The sequence below is a fragment of the Pituophis catenifer genome, unplaced genomic scaffold (assembly GCF_029215685.1).
Source record: "Pituophis catenifer annectens isolate HBS135680 unplaced genomic scaffold, rPitCat1.0.hap2 SCAF_1, whole genome shotgun sequence".
NCBI lineage: Eukaryota > Metazoa > Chordata > Lepidosauria > Squamata > Colubridae > Pituophis > Pituophis catenifer.
Window position 1 is genome coordinate 341135464 of NW_027256881.1, and position 18731 is coordinate 341154194.

Consider the following 18731-nt stretch of genomic DNA (forward strand, 5'->3'; position numbering starts at 1 on the left):
ACTGATCTTCCCAAGGGGATGGGGATGGGGGTGGGAGGTTGTTTCTAGGCTTGGGAGGGGAGGTGGTGGGGGGGACGGAACGACGACTGATGTGCTGTGGCAGGGATGATAGGCGAGCCGGAGCAGAAGAGTCATCTGAGCACTCTAAAACCACTTAGCCAGACCATCCACAGCAGGGCAAGCTGACAGAATCCAAGTATGATCCTCACTCGCTGACGCCCTCCGAGAAGCCAGCCATGAGCAGCAAGGTCACCGCGGCCACCCCTCTCTCTTCCCCAGCCCCCCCTGCTGCCACCCTGAGCCCCCCATCTCCCCTGGGGGAGGAACAGGAGGTGGTCACCACCTTCTGCACCCTCCTCCCAAAGATGCCCCAATGGAAATTCTCCGGCCCGTCCGGCTTTCTCAGCCGCAGCCCGTCCAGTGCCAGCAAAGATCTCTCGGCATCGGTCAAAACCGGCAGCCTGGCAGAGGCCGAGGGTGTCACGGTGCCCTCATCGGCCTCGGGGTCAGGCCTGGCTGCCGTCCTCAGTGCTTGCGAACCGGTCTGTGCCACACCCTGCGGCAGGCTGAAAGGAGGGACGGCCGGGGGCAGGAAGACATCTCGGGCCCCGGGGCCCCGAGCCCCTGGGGAGGAGTGGAGCCGGAAAGGGAGTTTCATCAGCAAACCGGTCCAAGGTTGGCTGCATCCGGATGACAGAGTTTTAGGCCCTGGAGTCTCCTACATCGTCCGGGTGAGTCGCCTTTTGTCTTTTCCAATGATCAAATGAAGCAGCTGAGCTATCTTGGCTTGGTGTGGCCTGTGGTCTATTTAATGTTTGTTTGGGGTTCTGCGGATTTTGGAGTAGGCTTGCCACATTTAGCAAGTAGGTCTACCATGTAGATGGCCCCAAATCTAGTCCTGCCTGTCAATCCCTAAACGGGAAGCGTTTGGGCTTTGATTTAGTGTAATTATTTTACTGCTTTCTACACTTCCTGTTATTTATTTATTTATTTATTTATTTATTTATTTATTTATTTATTTATTTATTTATTTATTTAAATTTATATACCGCCCTTCTCCCAAAGGACTCAGGGTAGTGAACAGCCGAAATTAAGATACATATAATATAAAAGTTAAAAATAACTAAAATAAATTAAATCGATTAACCATTCAGGTGGGCTTTTGGTGACACGATGCCCTCTCCATCTCTCCGAGATCGTTGGAAACGGCTCTTTGCAGATGCTCAGAGGCAATCTGGGATATAGTTTTTTCTCCACTGTTGGGCCCCTGAAATGTGAAAATTTGTTCTCACGGGTTCCAGGCAGGAGGGAATAGAATGAATACTCTGAGCAATATTCACATTCAGAATATTCTGAGCGTATTCAAACTCCAGACCTTCTGGTTAGGAGCTGATCCCATTGTCCCGTTATTGTTTTGGTTGGTGTTTTGGCCTGGAATGGAATGAGAAGTGAAATATAAACCTACTTGCAATCATCTTGAACAGATTGGTGTTAAGAAGTAAGGGGGAGGGGGCATCTATAGATTTTGATGGTGCTGAATAGAGCATAGGAAGCCTATCTCAGTTTCCCTTTGAGTTATGGATTCCAAGATCGCTTGTTTGCATCTTCAAGAGTTATTTTGGAAATTGGGAGGATTGGGTAGACCAATTAGAGTGTGGAGTGTGTGTGTGTGTGTGTGTGTGTGTGTGTGTGTGTGTGATATTGGGTAACCTTGAAGGAGAAAGCCTGACACTGAGGTGGCTCAGTGGCTAAGACACTGAGCTTGTCGATCAGAAAGGTTGGCAGTTCGGCGGTTCGAATCCCTAGTACAGGTCTCCTGCGTGAGCAGGGGGTTGGACTAGATGACCTCCAAGGTCCCTTCCAACTATGCTACTGTTAAAATTTGCAGACCACTCTGTAAACAGTAAATAAAGTCCTTAGTAAGGCCACACCTGGAATTCTGCATCCAGTTTTGGTCACCACATGACAAAAAAGACGTTGAGACTTTGGAAAAAGGTGCAGAAAAGAGGAACTAAGATGATTAAAGGCTTGGAGAACTAAAACATATGAAGAACAGTTGCAGGATTTGAGTTCGACTAGTCTAGAGAAAAGAAGGACTAAGGGTGACACGATAGCGGTATTCCAGTATTTGAGAGGCTGCCACAAAGAAGAGGGGGTCAATTTATTCTACAAACCACCAGATAAGAAACAATGGATGTAAATAAAGTAACCGAGGAGAGAAGCAACCTGGAATTGAGGAGAAACTTCCTAACAGTGAGGACAATTAACCACTGGAACAGCTTGCCTCTTGAAGTTGTGGGTGCTTCATTGCTGGAGGTTTTTAAATAGAGACTAGAAAGCCACTCGTCTCAAATGGTATAGGACCGTGATGGCGAACCTATGGCACGCGTGCCACAGGCGGCACACGGAGCCATGTCGCCTGGCCCGCCAGCTTAGCTCCGGGAGACTCTGGAGGCTGGGGACAGCAAAAAACATCACTTCCTGTCCAACTGGAAGTTGGGAAATGGACCGTTTCAGGCCTCCGAGGGAGTGGGGAAGGCTGTTTTCGCCCTCCCCAGATGCATAGAGAGGATCTGGAGCCAGGTGAGAAAGAAAAACGGGTCATCACATGCCAAGAGCGGGGTGGTGGTGGTGGTCGCGCGTGCATGCACGGGGCAGGGCACATAGAAATATGGGTGTGGCCACGCGTGCGCGCAAACCTCCCCTGCCCCCCCCCCACTCGTGGCACGTGATGGCAGAAAGGTTAGCCATCACTGGTATAGGATCTCCCGCTTGAGTAAATGGTTGGACTAGAAGACTTAACGCATTGTAAGCCGCCCTGAGTCTCCGGAGAAGGGCGGCATATAAATCAAATTTAAAAAAAAAAAAAAAAGACCTCCAAGATCCCTTCCAGCTGTATTCTGATTAATCATAAAGGCAAGGTCAGAAAGCAGGGCTAAAATGTGAATAGAAGAGAATCGTGTGACAGTCTCCTCATGCCTCGCTTGGAAAGAACATCTTTAAATCAATTAGCAGATGGAATTGCACAGCTAACCCCTTGTTCTTAATTAATTTAAGGGTAATTTATGTTGACAGTTAAATTGGGCTAGTAAACCTTCAGAGTTCTCTTCACTTCTTCATCTGGCCTGGCTCAGGAAGAGATTGTCAATCATTCCTTGTTCCTTGAGCCTTGATAGTACAGTGGTCTACGCACCCTGTTATTAACACAGCTGCCTGCAATTTACTGCTGGTTCGAATCTCTCCAAGGCTCAAGGTCGACTCAGCCTTCCATCCTTTCTAAGGTAGGTGAAATGAGGACCCAGTTTGTGGGGGCAATAATCTGACTTTGTATAAATATACAAAAGTATGAAGGCTGTTGCTTAACGCCTTGTAAGCCGCCCTGAGTCTCCGGAGAAGGGCAGCATATAAATCAAACTAAAAAAAAAAAAAAGATTTCAAGAAAGAACATGCCGAAGTGTTCCTGGTTCCTTCACCAGCTGGACAGCGAAATCTTCCGCACACAGCACACGTTGACATCACAACAGCCAAACAAAACAATTTGTGGTCAGAGTTGGTCATTGGCTAGCTTGGGATCTAAAAGGGTCACGTGTTGGCGGTTGAATTATACGACATCCAATCTAGTAGATTCTAAGTGTTCACTCCTCCATTTATTTACATGGGTTTAATCCCAACAAAGTAAATATTTAAGTTTAATTTAGTGTAAGGTTCTGGAGAAGATATTCTCCGGTCTTCTTCCAGAAAAAGTACAGAGAGAGATTTAGATGGGTCCCTTGCTTGTGAATGTACTCGGCTGTGAACTACAAATCGGTGCCGATAGACTGCAAAAATATATATTACAACCAAACTGCTTTGTTTTAAACATTTGCAGACAATAATATGTGGTATATGTGGTACCTTGCTCAATAGTAGTAACTGTGAGAGGAATCTTGGAGTCCTAGTGGACAACCAGTGTGTAGCAGTTGTCAAAAAGCCAACACAGTTCTGGGTTGCATAAACAGAGGAATAGAATCAAGATCATGTGAAGTGTTAATACCACTTTATAATGCCTTGGTAAGGCCACACTTGGAATACTGCATTCAGTTTTGGTTGTCACGATGTAAAAAAGTTGTTGAGACTCTAGAAAGAGTGCAGAGAAGAGCAACAAAGGTGATTAGGGGACTGGAGGCTAAAATTTATGAAGAACGGTTGCAGGAACTGGGTATGTCTAGTTTGATGAAGAGAAGGACTAGGGGAGACATGATAGCAGTGTTCCAGTATCTTAGGGGTTGCCATAAAGAAGGAGTCAAACTATTCTTCAAAGCCCCTGAAGGCAGGACATGAAGCAATGGGTGGAAACTAATCAAGGAGAGAAGCAACTTAGAACTAAGGAGAAATTTCCTGACAGAACAATTAATCAGTGAAACGACTTGCCTCCAGAAGTTGTGAATGCTCCAACACTGGAATTTTTTAAGAAGATGTTGGATAACCATTTGTCTGAAGTGGTGTAGGGTTTCCTGCCTGAGCAGGGGGTTGGACTAGAAGACCTCCAAGGTCCCTTCCAACTCTGTTATTCTATTCTATTCTGTTCTATTCTAATAACATAGTGAAACCATCTACATTGCACTCAGGAATTTATACTTCTTTTTTTAATAACATAAGAATAACTTAAAATGCTCTAGCTGGTATTCTTTATTAATGTTATATCCAGTGGTGGGATTCAAGTAATTTAACAACCGGTTCTCTGCCCTAATGATTTCTTCCAATAGCCACTTTGCCAAACTGCTCAGAAAGTTAACAACTGGTTCTCCCGAAGTGGTGCGAACTGGCTGAATCCCACCACTGGATACGGTACTCTCTCACGTGTGTGCTTCCCTGCTGTAGTTGATGATTGATTGCCTGACTTTGCCTAGTACGTGTATGTATATATTCCTTGTAGATAAACCATTATTTGAAAGGCCTCTGTTTACTGTATTTTGCTCCTGGGTTGTCTAAAAATAGTCACACTGTGTGCACTCTGACACACTACATTTGTTAAGTTAGTAACATGGTTGTTAAGTGAATCTGAATTCCCCATTGACTTCACTTGTGAGAAGGTCGCAAAAGGGGATCCCATGACTTCAGGACACTGCAACTGTCATAAATATGATTCAGTTGCCAAGCATCTGAATTTTGATCAAGTGACTATAGGGATATTGCAACGGTTCTAAGTGTGAAAAAGGTTCATAAGTCACTTTTTTCAGCACCGTTGTAGATTCAAACAGTCACTAAACAAAGTATTGTAAGTTAAGGACTACCTGTATTAGTGAGATGGGCAATCATAGAAATCCAGTAAACAAGCAAAGAAACAAAAAACAAATAAGATTTTGACTTAAAGAAACTAAAAACTGCAGGAATAGTAGTAGTATCTGTAGCAGAGGTTCTCCAAACATGGCAACTTTAAGACTTGTGGACTTCAATTCCCAGAATTCCCTGCCACTCTTGCTGGCTGAGGAATTCTGGGAGTTGAAGGTCACAAGTTTTTAAAGTGGCCAAGTTTGGAGATGCCTGATCTGTAGTACAGAGAATAAAAACTTAAGATGTGAAACATTAAAATTCTTTTCTTATGAACAGTGGCAAGATGAGATTACTTAACAATCAAAATGCACAAAAGGGGTTTCATTGCAGTTCTGGTTTAATAGAGTTGGGACTTTGCCTCTGTATAAAAATGATTTACAAATTACTGTAAAGCCATTAGGTGCAAAACAATAGAGGGCATTGACTGCAGATTGGCAGAGCTTCAGTTCCTTCTTGAAGAGTTCAATATGACTAGACCTCAGCACTAAAATCATTTCGAAAACTTTGGGAAGAATGAATTGCATTGAAAAAAAAAAGGTAAATATTTTTTGAAGTTATTGTGTGGGGAAAATATCAGTATTTGTGTGTGTGTGTATGTATGTATGTGTGTATACATATACATATATATACCAGGGGTGGGTTCTACTTACCTGTACTACCAGTTCACATCGTGCCCACACACGTGCTTTTCTGCGCATGCATGGAAGTTTCTGCGCATGCGCAAATCAACTTTGATGACATCCGGGTCAGTGGGTGGAACTTCCCACTGGTTTTACTACCGGTTCTTGCAAACCGGCCCGAACCGGGGGCAACCTACCACTGATACATACACACATACATCAGTGGTGGGATTCAAATTTCTTTTACTACCGGTTCTGTGGGCGTGGCTTGGTGGGCATGGCATGGTTTGGTGGGTGTGGCAGGGGAAGGAGACTGCAAAATCTCCATTCCCTCTCCACTCCAGGGGAAGGTTACTGCAAAATCCCCATTTCCTCCCAATCAGCTGGGACTTGGGGAGGCAGAGAATAGATGGGGGCGGGGCCAGTCAGAGATGGTATTTACCGGTTCTCTGAACTACTCAAAATTTCCGCTACCGGTTCTCCAGAACTGGTCAGAACCTGCTGAAACCCACCTCTGACAAACATACATACATATTTGGGGATCAGCAAGGTTTCATTTATTGAGAAATAGTTTGGCCTAATGGTCAAGGCACCAGACTAAAAAGCAGGAGATGATGAATTCTAGTCCCACTTTAGGCATGAAAGCTGGCTGGGTGACTTTGGGCTAATAACCAGGAGACGGTGAGTTCTAGTCAGCGGTGGGTTCTATTTACCTTTACTACCGGTTTGCAACGGGAGCACGTGTGCAGAAGCTTCTAAACATGTGCAGATCGTCAATTATGACGTCCAGGCGGGTGGGTGGAGCCTCCTGCCACTTTTACTACCAGTTTCTAAACTACCGGACAGAACCGGGAGCAACCCACCACTGGTTCTAATCCAGTGGTGGGTTGCTCCCGGTTCACACCGGTTCGCGAGAACCGGTAGTAAAAATTTGTAGTAATTCAGAGAACTGGTAATAACATTGGCTGGCCATGCCCCCGAACTGGTCCCCAGCCTGGTCGCCGCTCGCTTACCCCGCCCACCTCATCAGAGGCTTTTTTTTTTTTACTTTTAAAAATATTTTTTCTACAACCTCTTCGGCCGAAAAAATGCTTTTAAAAGTAAAAAAAAAAAGCCTCTGATGATCGCGCGGCTCAGCTGGGATTGTCAGAGCCTTTTAAAAGCATTTTTTCTACAACCTCTTCGGCTGAAGAGATTGTAGGAAAAAAAAAATGCCTTTAAAAGCCTCTGGCGATCCCAGCTGAGTTGCCTGATCGTCAGAGGCTTTTAAAATCATTTTTTTTCTGCAACCTCTTAAGGTTGTAGAAAAAATGCTTTTAAAAGTAAAAAAAAAAAAAAAAGTTGGTCATGCCCACCCACTCACATTACCCCCACCAAGCCACGCCCACAAAATAAGCCACGCCCACAGAACCGGTAGTAAAAAAATTTAGAACCCACCCCTGTTCTAATCCCATATTAGGCATGAAAGCTGGCTGGGTGACTTTGGGTCAATAACCAGGAACTGTGAGTTCTAGTCCCACATTAGGCGTGAAAGCTGGCTGAGTGACTTTGGGCCCATCACCAGGAGACTGTGAGTTCTAGGCCCACTTTACTACTTTAGGCATGAAGGCAGACTGATTGCCGAGAGCCCAAAATGTGGACACATCATTGGAACTTCAAAACTAGGTCGTAAGTAGCTTTAAGTGGGGGGTCCAGGATGTTGCTGGTTGCCATCGTAGGTTTGAATGATGCTAAACGACGATTGTACGTCGAGGACTATCTGAAAATGGCAGGTCTTCTGCTATATATTCAGATCATCCCCTCAAATTTTTTGAGAGGCTTTTCCACCTGGGACCCCTCAAAATGGGGTCTTTTCAACCAACAACCACCATTTTATGGAATTTTCTCGGTTTGCTCCTTCTTTTTTTTTTTTTTTTAATTTGATTTATATGTCTTCCTTCTCCGGAGACTCAGGGCGGCTTACAAGCGTTAAGCAATAGCCTTCATACTTTTGCATATTTTATACAAAGTCATTTTATTGCCCCCACAATCTGGGTCCTCATTTTACCTACCTTAAAAAGGATGGAAGGCTGAGTCAACCTTGAACCTGGTGAGATTTGAATTTACAGTAATTGCAGACAGCTGGTGTTAATCACAATGCTATCAGTCTGCTGAACCACCAGCAGACTGTGTCTTCTAAGAAGATACTAAATCTTTCAGCTTTCCCCTGGTTTCCCTGGATATTTTACAATTGTGGTTCTAAACTTCAAAGCCATCTATTGTTTTTGTTTATCATTTGTTATGATGTTTTCCTGCTTTTCGAGGAAATCTTAACATTTTACTGATGATGTTGACACTGATTTACATTGCTCATTTGACTGGGATCAAGCAGAACGGATAAATAAATACTGTAAAAAAAATGGAATACAAAATAAAGCAGATTGCAGCCCTGGGAAAACATTTGTAAGGTTTTTGTTTTGTTTGCCGTGAATTGCAAAACAGTTTTAAAGCTTCCGTGTGACAGCTGCTGAATTGTGAAAGGAGGACACAACCTGCCTTGCTAATTCCCAGCAATCACACTGGGGTGCTATGTAGCTCTGAAATTCGATTGAGGAAGTCAGGGATTAAACCTTAATAGCAAAAATGTTAGACTAGCTTGAAGCTCAGGCTATATTTATTCATTATGACAAACTGTGCAGACCGACAATTGAAAACAAAGGATTTTTATTTTTATCTTCATTGGTTGGCAAAATCAGCTGACCACCATTAAACCAGGATTTCATCCTAGGGTGCACCCATGGGCTATGCAACAGAACTGAGCTAGGTTAGTGTTTCTCGACCTTGGCCATCATAAGATTGGTGGACTTCAACTCCCAGAATTCCCTAGTCACCATCCTGGGAGTTGAAAAACTACACAATATAACTAGGGAATTCTGGGAGTTGAAGTCCACCAATCTTATGATGGCCAAGGTCGAGAATTAAGTAAAAGAGAAAAGAAAATTGAAACAATGTATGATTATGATTTTTAAACAAAAATTACTTAATTGGTGTTATATAAATGGTATGGTTTAATAGATAGAATTTGGGATAATTGGGAAATTGCATTAAATAGCATTATTTGAATTAAGAACTATGTTTAAATGTTAAATTGCTATATTTTTAAGATTAAAGATAAGATTTAAATTTGATAAAGTAATTATGGAATAAAGATTTAATGTGCATTATGAAATATAAATATGTTTGAAATGTATTGAAATGTATTATGAGTTATTAATTGAATTAAGATTTAAGGTGGGTTAATAGAAGGGTAACTGTTTGGATTAAGTAAATATGTGTTAATCTTTTTTAAAGATGGTATTAGTTGAATATGTGATTTAAGATTAAGAAATAAGTGTTATGGCAAAATAGAATAGATAAAATTTTGTTAAAGATGACAAAAAATTGAACAAATTGATGACCGGATCCAAGCTCAGTTCTAAAAAGATGTAATTTGTATGTTTGGAAAAAAAATAAAAAACTTTTTGCAAAAAAAAACAAACCTAGGGAATTCTGGGAGTTGAAGTCCACCTGTCTTAAAGTTGTCAAGGTTGAGAAACACGGAACTAGATGCTTGAAGGCTAAAAGCTATTTTTTCCCAATCTTATGTGCCATGTTTTTTGAAACTCTAATTCCCAGAAAAATAGTGCGGGTGGGACTTCTGGGATTTCTTTATCCCAGGTATCATTTTGGAAAAGTTGTTTTAGATGTTGAAGCTGTTGAAACTACAGGTAGTCCTCAACTTACAACAGTTTGGTTAGAGAACATTCAAAGTTAGAACAGCAGGGAAAAAAGTGACTTATGACCGTTTTTCACACTTATGACCATAGCAGCATCCCCATGGTCACGTGATTTACATTCAGATGCGTCTGAATGACTCACTGACTCACATTTTAGATGGTTTCAGTGTCCTGGGGTCATGTGATCCCCTCACATGAGGGAATGGGGATTCTGCAGTATCCTCCCCTTGGATTGGGGAGGGAATGGAAATTTTACAGTATCCTTCCCCTGCCACACCCACCAAGCCACGCCCACCAAACCATGCCATGCCCACCAAGCCACGCCCACAGAACCGGTAGTAAAAAAATTTGAAACCCATCACTGCTGGGTACATGGGTACATGTACCTCCATGACAAGGTACGTGGAGAAATGTGAGACCAGATTAAGCTGTTCCAACAAAATTAATGCTTGTGGATTTACTTTTGTCTTTTCTTTCTTTCTCCCAGTATATGGGTTGTATTGAGATCCTGCGATCAATGAGATCTTTGGATTTTAACACCCGGACACAAGTCACCAAGTAGGTACCCATTTTCTATCTTCTTCTTTCTCCTCTGGGTTCTTGGTCTTCTCTGATCTTCTCTTGGTCTTCTCTGATCTCTTCCTGCAGATGTTTCGTTACCAGGTTAATCCCAAAGGTGCTTTTTTTCCCACTGGAACTGCAACTGGACTTGCTGTTTTTTCTTTGAAGACGTTTCGCTTCTCATCCAAGAAGCTTCTCCAGAGCCTCCAGAAGCTCCAGAAGAAGCTTCTTGGATGAGAAGCGAAACGTCTCCAAAGAAAAAAACAGGAAGTCCAGTTGCCTCTTGAAAAAGCAACTTTGGGACAACTATGACCTGGATGACTGAGAATCTCCATAGACAACTAGCAGGTTAGGTAACCTCGTTGGCACATGAAAGAATAGAATTTGCGTGGCTGCTTAAATGTGGTCCCTTGTCTTACCAGCCTTGACTGTTTCTACCGATAGGGATTGTCCTCAACTTACAACCTTTTGTTTAATGATTGTTCGAAGTTACAACGGCATTGAAAAAAAGGGACTTTATGACCATTTTTTTCACACTTTCGACCGTTGCAGTATATCCCCACGTTCACGTGATCAAAATTCGGATGCTTGGCAGTGGATTCATATTGATCACTTTTTGCAGTCTCCCGGGGTCGTGTGATCCCCTTTTGGGATCTTCTGACAAGCAAAGAGAGCCCATTCACTTAACAAGTGTGTTACTAACCGAAGAATGGCAGTGTTGCTGACTTAACAACTGCAAGTGATTTGCTTAACAACTGTGGCAAGAATGGGGCAAAACTGTGGTTAAACAGGACTAAGCTCATTTAAAAGGGACGCGGTAGTTCAGTGGCTAAGATGCTGAGCTTGTCAATCAAAAAGTCGGCAGTTCAGCAGTTTGAATCCCTAGTGCCGCGTAACGGGGTGAGCTCCCGTTACTTGTCCCAGCTTCTGTCAACCTAGCAGTTCAAAAGCATGTAAAAAATGCAAGTAGAAAAATAGGGGCCACCTTTGGTGGGAAGGTAACAGCGTTCCATGCGCCTTTAGCATTTAGTCATGCCGGCCACATGACCACAGAGACGTCTTCGGACAGCGCTGGCTTTTCATCTTAGAAATGGAGATGAGCACCGCCCCCTAGAGTCGGGAACGACTAGCACATATGTGCGAGGGGAACCTTTACCTTTACCTAAGCTCACTTAACAACTGTCTCCCTTAGCAACATAAATGTCTGGCTCAATTGTCATAAGTTGAGGACTACCTGTAATAAATAATATATTAGACAGTTTAGGATTGAATTTATGGGTCCTTTAGGTCCTCTGAACATCTCTGTCTATGTTCCATTATTAGGCTGGGTGACATTATCCATGGCATGGGGAAGTGAATCCGCTGATTGTTTATAGGTAATCCCCAATTTACAAATCACACTTGGGACCACAATTCTCATTGCTGAGCAAGGCTGTTGTTAAGTGAGTAGCATCTGATTTTAAAGAATCACCGAATCAAGGGCTGGAAGCAGTGGTGGGATTCTACCGGTTCGGACCGGTTCGGGCGAATCGTTAGCTCCGACTTTCAGCCATGAGCAAACCGGTTCTCTCTTTCTTTGAAATGGGCCTGCCTGTCTGCCCCTCTGTTATACTCATCTATATTTCTGCTTCTGAAGCCCAGCTGATCGGCGCGGCGGAGTGGATTGCCTTGCTGTTTTCCTTGCTCTCAGCAACGCAGAAGTTCAATTTTCTGCAAACTGTGCACGCGCGCGCAGCGTGTGTTTGGTGCGAGCGCTCAGCGAACCAATTGTTAAACCGGTAGGATCCCACCACTGGATGGAAGGGACCTTGGAGGTCTTGTAGTCCAACCTCCTGCCCATTGCAGGAGACCTGATACCATCCCAGATATATGGTTGTCCAATCTTCCCTTGAAAGCCTTCAACAATGAGGCCTCCACAACTTTTGGATCTTTTTAAAAATCTTTTTTGCCATTTATTTTTTATTTTATTTTATTTTATTTCGAATTTATATACCGCACCTTCTCCCGAGGGACTCAGGGCAGTGTACAGCCAGATAAAAAACATACAATACAAACATTAAAAACAATTAAAAAGATATATATTAATCTGGCCCCAATTTAAAATAACAAACCAATTAAAACATTTAAAAAGTGTTAGGCCAGCCCGGCTTGCTGAAAAAAGAAAGTTTTAAGGGCACGGCGGAAGGCACAGAGGTCTTGGATTCTCCTTATCTCTGGGGGCAGCTGATTCCAGAGGGTAGGTGCCCCCACAGAGAAGGCCCTCCCCCTGGGGGTCACCAGCCTACATTGTTTGGCTGATGGCACCCCAAGAAGGCCCTCTCTGTGGGAGCGCACGGGTCGATGGGAGGCCGTCGGTAGCAGCAGGCGGTCTCGAAGATAACTAGGTCCTATGCTATGGAGCGCTTAAAAGGTGATAACCAACACCTTGAAGCGCACCCGGAAGACCATTGGGAGCTAGTGCAGCTTGCACAGGAGCGGTGTTACATGGGAGCGCCAGGCGGCTCCCGTGATTACCTGCGTGGCCACACTCTGAACCAGTTAGAGCCTCCGGGTGCCCCTCAAGGGGAGCCCCATGTAGAGAGCGTTGCAGTAGTCCAGGCGCGAGGTGACAAGGGTATGAGTGACTGTGCACAGGGAATCCCGATCAAGAAAGGGCCACAACAGGCGAATCAGGCGGACCTGACAGAAGGTCCCCTTGGCTACAGCCATCAGATGTTCCTCCAAGGACAGCTGCATATCCAGGAGGACTCCCAGTTTGTGCACCCTCTCCGCGGGGGCCAAAGACTCGCCCCCGATAGTTAGTGATGGAGTCAACTGACTATATCGGGATGTCGGGAGCCACAGCCACTCAGTCTTGGAAGGGTTGAGCTTGAGCCTGTTCCTCCCCATCCAGATCCGCACAGCCTCCAAGCACTGAGACATCACTTCAAGGGCATCATTGGGTTGGCCATGATTGTGAAGGGAATTATAATAGTGGTTAAGTGAATCATATGGACATTAAGCGAATCTAACTTTCCCCATTGACTTTGCTTTTCTGAAGCTGACTGGGAAAGTCGCAAAAGGGGATGACCCTGGTGTCAATCCTGAAGCTGGCCTAACAGTGGCCATTTTTTCCTAGTCGCTTTCCTCTAAGGAGGTTTCTCTTCGCATTGCTTCAGCCTGGAGCGAAGGGGCTAGGAAGGGGGTGGGATATAGAGATAGCTGGGGTTTGTAGCCTAAATAAAATTCATTCCCCTGGGAATCAAGGACGTTCGTGCAGGTGTTCGAAAGGTGGAGACTGGGGTCACCTAGCAACTGGACTACGTGCTGATTGGACCATGTGACTGGAGACTCTGGGGGGGAAGTGACAAAGTTTTACTTTTAATTGGGTGTAAAACCAGCGGGAACGTAGAGCTGGTTTTCCACCAAGTCTGTGTCAATTTGATATGTCCCAATAAAATGGACTCCAGAGGATTGTAGAGGACAGGAAGGTCTGGAGGAACGTTGTCCGTGGGGTTGCGATAGGTCGGACATGACTTTGCAACACAACAACAACAATCTGGGATGGAAAAACCTAGTTGGTCACTAAACTAGAATATCCTATAAGAGATAGTTGCTTGAACATAATGGCTAATTATTTCATGCTAGCTTTATTATTACGAGCCGTGGTGGCAAAGTGGTTAGAATGCAGTATTGTAGGCTACTTCTGCTGACTGCCAGCTGCCAGAGTCTCACTGGCTCAAGGTAGACTCAGCCTTCCATGGTCGGTAAAATGAGGACCCCGATTGTTGGGGGCCATAGGCTGATTCTGTAAACTGCTTAGAGAGGGCTGTAAAAAAGCACTGCGAAGCGGTATATAAGTGCTAGTGCTATCACAAGAGTCAGCAGATTGTGGGAAAGATTTTGTTTGACAGAGAATGAGGAGAGCTGCTGTCAGTTTCTGGTGTCACCAGGTGAGCCTCTCCTGCCTCACCTGCAGAAATCTTCCTATTCAGGGTCCCCAAAATTTGATTAGATCACAAGGGTGTCAAACTAGCAGCGTCATGTTGCTGTCATGTGATGGTTTCGCGATGATTTTCCCCTTCGTGGAGCTGGGGTGTGTGTTTGGCCTGCGTGTGACGCATCTGGCCCAGGGGCCGCCAGTTTGACACCCCTGAATAAGGGGAACCTTTTCTTTTTTCTTAAGGGTTATTGGGGATGTGACCGATGAAATAATAAATAAATAAATAAATAAATAATTTTATTTCTATACCGCCCTTCTCCCGAAGGACTCAGGGCGGTGTACAGCCAATTTAAAAACACAAGACACAACAATAATTAAAAATTAAAATAATTAAATAGATTTGGCCGATTTAAAACCCTAAAAATTAAAATACCCCAATTTAAAATTATTATATTGACAGCCCTGCCTGGCGGAACAACAGGGTCTTCAGTGCGCAGCGGAACACCCGGAGGTCGGAGATCTTACGTATTTCCGGGGGCAATTCATTCCACAGGGTTGGGGCTCCCACAGAGAAGGCCCTCCCCCTGGGTGTCGCCAGCCGACATAACTTGGCTGATGGCACCCTGAGGAGACCCTCTCTGTGGGAACGGACTGGTCGGTGGGAGGCTATTGGTGGCAGAAGACAGTCTCGAAGGTACCCGGGTCCTATGCCTATAATGACCTCATAGGTGGGGAAAGACCAATATTGAGCCATTGGAGCAGGTGTTGTGGTCCGCCAGCAGCCTGCGGAGCTGGCAGCGGGAGTCGGACAGCGATGAGGCTGAGGAAGAACATGGGCCAGTCCTGGAGGCTGGGGAAGGCCCGGATGAGGGCTCTGCGTCGGAGCAGAGATAGGGGCCAGGGCCATCAGGGAGAGATGTGTGGACTTCGGAGCCTCCAGAGGCTGACAGTAGAGAGGCAGAGGAACAGGAGGAGCCTGTTCCTAGTGCACGTATGAGAAGAGCTGCCAGAAGGCAAGAGCAGCTCAAGCAAAGAGGACAACTCGGGAGTAGGGCCAAGAGATGATTGGCCCCTCCCATAAAGCTTAAAAGACCAGCAACAGCTCTTGGTCTCTTTGCCGGAAAACAACCGTTGAGAGAATTGCTTCTTGTGTGGCTGTAGTTATTTCTTCTGTTCCTGAACTGTTGCCAAGAAAAGCCTTTGGCAGTTTGCCTAATTATCCCAAGGTCAGAGATAAACTAAAGACTGGTGTTTTGTGGACTTTGCTTTCATTTAATTTAGAATACGCTGAGAATGAGTTAATTCTCAGCTGTTTTAATAAAATCTGTTTGTTTTTTGGAACTGTTTTGCATTTAATATCAACTATGTGGGCCTGGGTCACAACAGCAGGGGTGAAATTCAGCAGGTTCTGGAGAACCGGTAGCAGAAATTTTGAGCAGTTCGGAGAACCGGCAAATACCACCTCTGGCTGGCCCCAGAGGTGGGGTGGGAATGGAGATTTTGCAATATCCTTCCCACAGGAGTGGGGAGGGAATGGGGATTTTGCAGTATCCTTCCCCTGCCACGCCTACCAAGCCACGCCCACCAAGGCACGCTACGCCCACCACGCCACGCCCACAGAACCGGTAGTAAAAAAAATTGGATTTCACCACTGCATTGGAGACAGGTGGGAGAGTTTCAAAGGGTAAATCAGGTATCGTAGACATTTAAGGAAGGTATTAATTTCTGTCAGGGTAATGAAGATTTAAAGCTGACCAGTCTTTAAGACTGAGGATGAGTCAGCAAGGTTATTGCCCTTTAAGAAGCTGTCTATATAAGGGAGGCCATTAGAGGGCGTCTCTCTCTCCTCGTGTATCACTCTCCTCGTCACATGTATCTGCATTGTAGTTCTCCGTGTAGAGTTGAAGATTGATTGCTTGTCTGGTATGTGCCTACCATGTGTATGTCTGCATATAGAAGTCTTGTATATAAACTACTGTTTGTAAGACAAATTTCTGTCCTGTATTTTGCTCCTGGGTGGACTCAAAATAGTAGTCACACTGTAAATACTCTTGACAATTTCACCTGAATATTTGAAGCTTTGCATTTCCCACAGTGGATTCAAAATTTGACCCATTGACATAGTTTACTCTGGGAGAGTCCAAAAGGGTACTGGGAAAGAAAAATGGGGCATACAAGGCCGTAGATTGCTTGCCCCTAGGACGGATGGACAAATAGATTGGCCTGTATAAATCAGCTTCCTTATGTCCTTTAAGAAGACGGCCAGCTTTTCATAGTTAGTTTCCTTATGTCCCAATAATGAGAATATTTGTAGCTCAGGGTTGAAATGAAGGGTCCTTGGTGCTCTCTGAGCTTGCTTGCTTTCCTGAAGAAGTTGCATTAGCCAAACTAGGTAACATCATCAGGACTAGCACTGATCATGTTACCTAGTTGGGTAATGAAACGTCTGCAAGAAAGCAAGCAAGCTCAGAGAGCACCAAAAACCCCTCATTCCTTATGTCCCTTAAGAAAACAGCCTCCTTTTTATCATTAGCTTCCTTATATCCAGGGGTGAAATGTAAAATGTGTTACGCCTTGCGCGCCTTGCGCACGGTCACTCACGCCCTTGTCACCTTCCGGCTGGACTATTGTAATGCTCTCTACATGGGGCTCCCCTTGAAAAGCACTCAGAGGCTCCAACTGGTCCAGAATGCGGCCGCGCGGGTGGTTATGGGCGCAACTTGTTGCGCCCGCGTGACACCCCTCCTGCGCGAGCTGCACTGGCTCCCAGTGGTCTTCCGGGTGTGATTCAAGGTGTTGGTCATCACCTTTAAAGCACTCCATGGCACAGGACCCGGGTACCTTCGAGACCGACTTCTGCCACCAGTAGCCTCCCACCGGCCATTCCGCTCCCACAGAGAGGGTCTCCTCAGGGTGCCATCAGCCAAGTTATGTCGGCTGGCGACACCCAGGGGGAGGGCCTTCTCTGTGGGAGCCCCAGCCCTGTGGAATGAACTGCCCCCGGAAATACGTAAGATCTCCGACCTCCGGATGTTTCGCTGCGCACTGAAGACTCTGTTGTTCCGCCAGGCCGGGCTATCAACATAATAATTTTAAATTGGGATATTTTAAATTTTCGGGGTTTTAAACCGGGCCAAATCTATTTAATTATTTTAATTTTTAATCATTGTTTTGTCTTGTGTTTTTAAATTGGCTGTACACTGCCCTGAGTCCTTCGGGAGAAGGGCGGTATAGAAATAAAATTATTATTATTATTATTATTATTATTATTATTATTATTATTATTATTATTACTACTACTACTACTACTACTACTACTACTACTACTACTACTGGTTTGTGGTGGGGGTAATGTGACTGGGTGGGTGTGTCCAACTTTTTTTTTTAACATTTCAAAGCATTTTTTCTAATGCTTTGAAAAGCCTCTGGTGATCAGGCAACTCAGCTGGGATCGTCAGAGACTTTTCAAAGCATTTTTTTTACCACCTCTTCAGCCAAGAGGCTGCAGAAAAAATGCTTTGAAAAGCCTCTGACGATCCCAGCTGAGCCGCATGATCATCAGAGGCTTTTTTTTTTTTTTACTTTTAAAAGCATTTTTTTGTCGGAAGAGCTTGTAGAAAAAATGCTTTTAAAAGTAAAAAAAAAAAGCCTCTGATGATTGTGCGACTCAGCTGAGCATGGTGGTGGGGGCGCAGGGATTTTTGCTACCAGTTCTCTGAACCACCCGCTGCCATCGCTACCGGATCAGGCGATCTGGTCCGAACCGGGAGCATTTCACCCCTGCTTATATCCTTTAAGAAGACAACATCTTTTTCATAAGGTATCTCTTCTATGGGAAGACACAAGTAGCCCTCGACTTATTACGACCACAAGTGAATGCAAAATTTATGTTGTTAGGTAAGACATTTTTTAAAAGAGTTTTGCCCCTTTGTACAACTTTTCTTGCCACAGTTGTTAAGTGAATCATTACAGTTATTAACTTAGTAGCCCGGTTGTTAAGTGAATCTGGTTTCCCCATTGACTTTGCTTGTCAGAAGGTCGCAAAAGTTGATTATACGACCCTGGGACACTGCAACCGTCATAAATGTGACTCAGTTGCCAAGTGTCTGAATTTTGACCATATAATTCATGGGGATGCTGCAAAGATCGTAACTGTGAAAAACTGGTCATAAGTCACTTTTTTTTATAAAAGTTTTTTTTAAAACAAACAAACAAACAAACACATCAATCCTTCTGTGTGTCTTCTCGGTGTTTCTTCCATGACTACTACTTCTTTTTATTAATTACTCCTCCTATCTTCATTTCTCCTTGATAGTTTCCATTTCTCTGTTGTGATATTTCCCCCAAATTACACTACATTTAATATAACAGTCTCCTTATTTAATTATCACAATCTTTATCTATATCTCTTTTTTAACCAATCATAAAGTTTCCCCCATATCTTATAATAGTCCATATCCTCTCTCTCTTTAATCATCAAAGTTAATCTGTTCATTTCTGCACAATCTAAGATTTTTTTTAATGACTTCCCCTTCCAAAGGGATTTTCTCTGCTTTCCAT

General features: G+C 44.3%; 1 protein-coding gene across 1 annotated transcript in view; it reads left to right on the forward strand.

Moving 5' to 3' along the window:
* Positions 1-236: 236 nt before the first annotated feature.
* The window catches only part of SHC2 (SHC adaptor protein 2), a 58192-nt gene continuing 39697 nt past the window's right edge, over positions 237-18731 (forward strand). The window contains exons 1-2 of the mRNA XM_070931871.1: positions 237-731; positions 10176-10246. Coding sequence (XP_070787972.1) covers positions 237-731; positions 10176-10246 — 566 coding nt within the window. The remainder of the gene's footprint in view (positions 732-10175; positions 10247-18731) is intronic.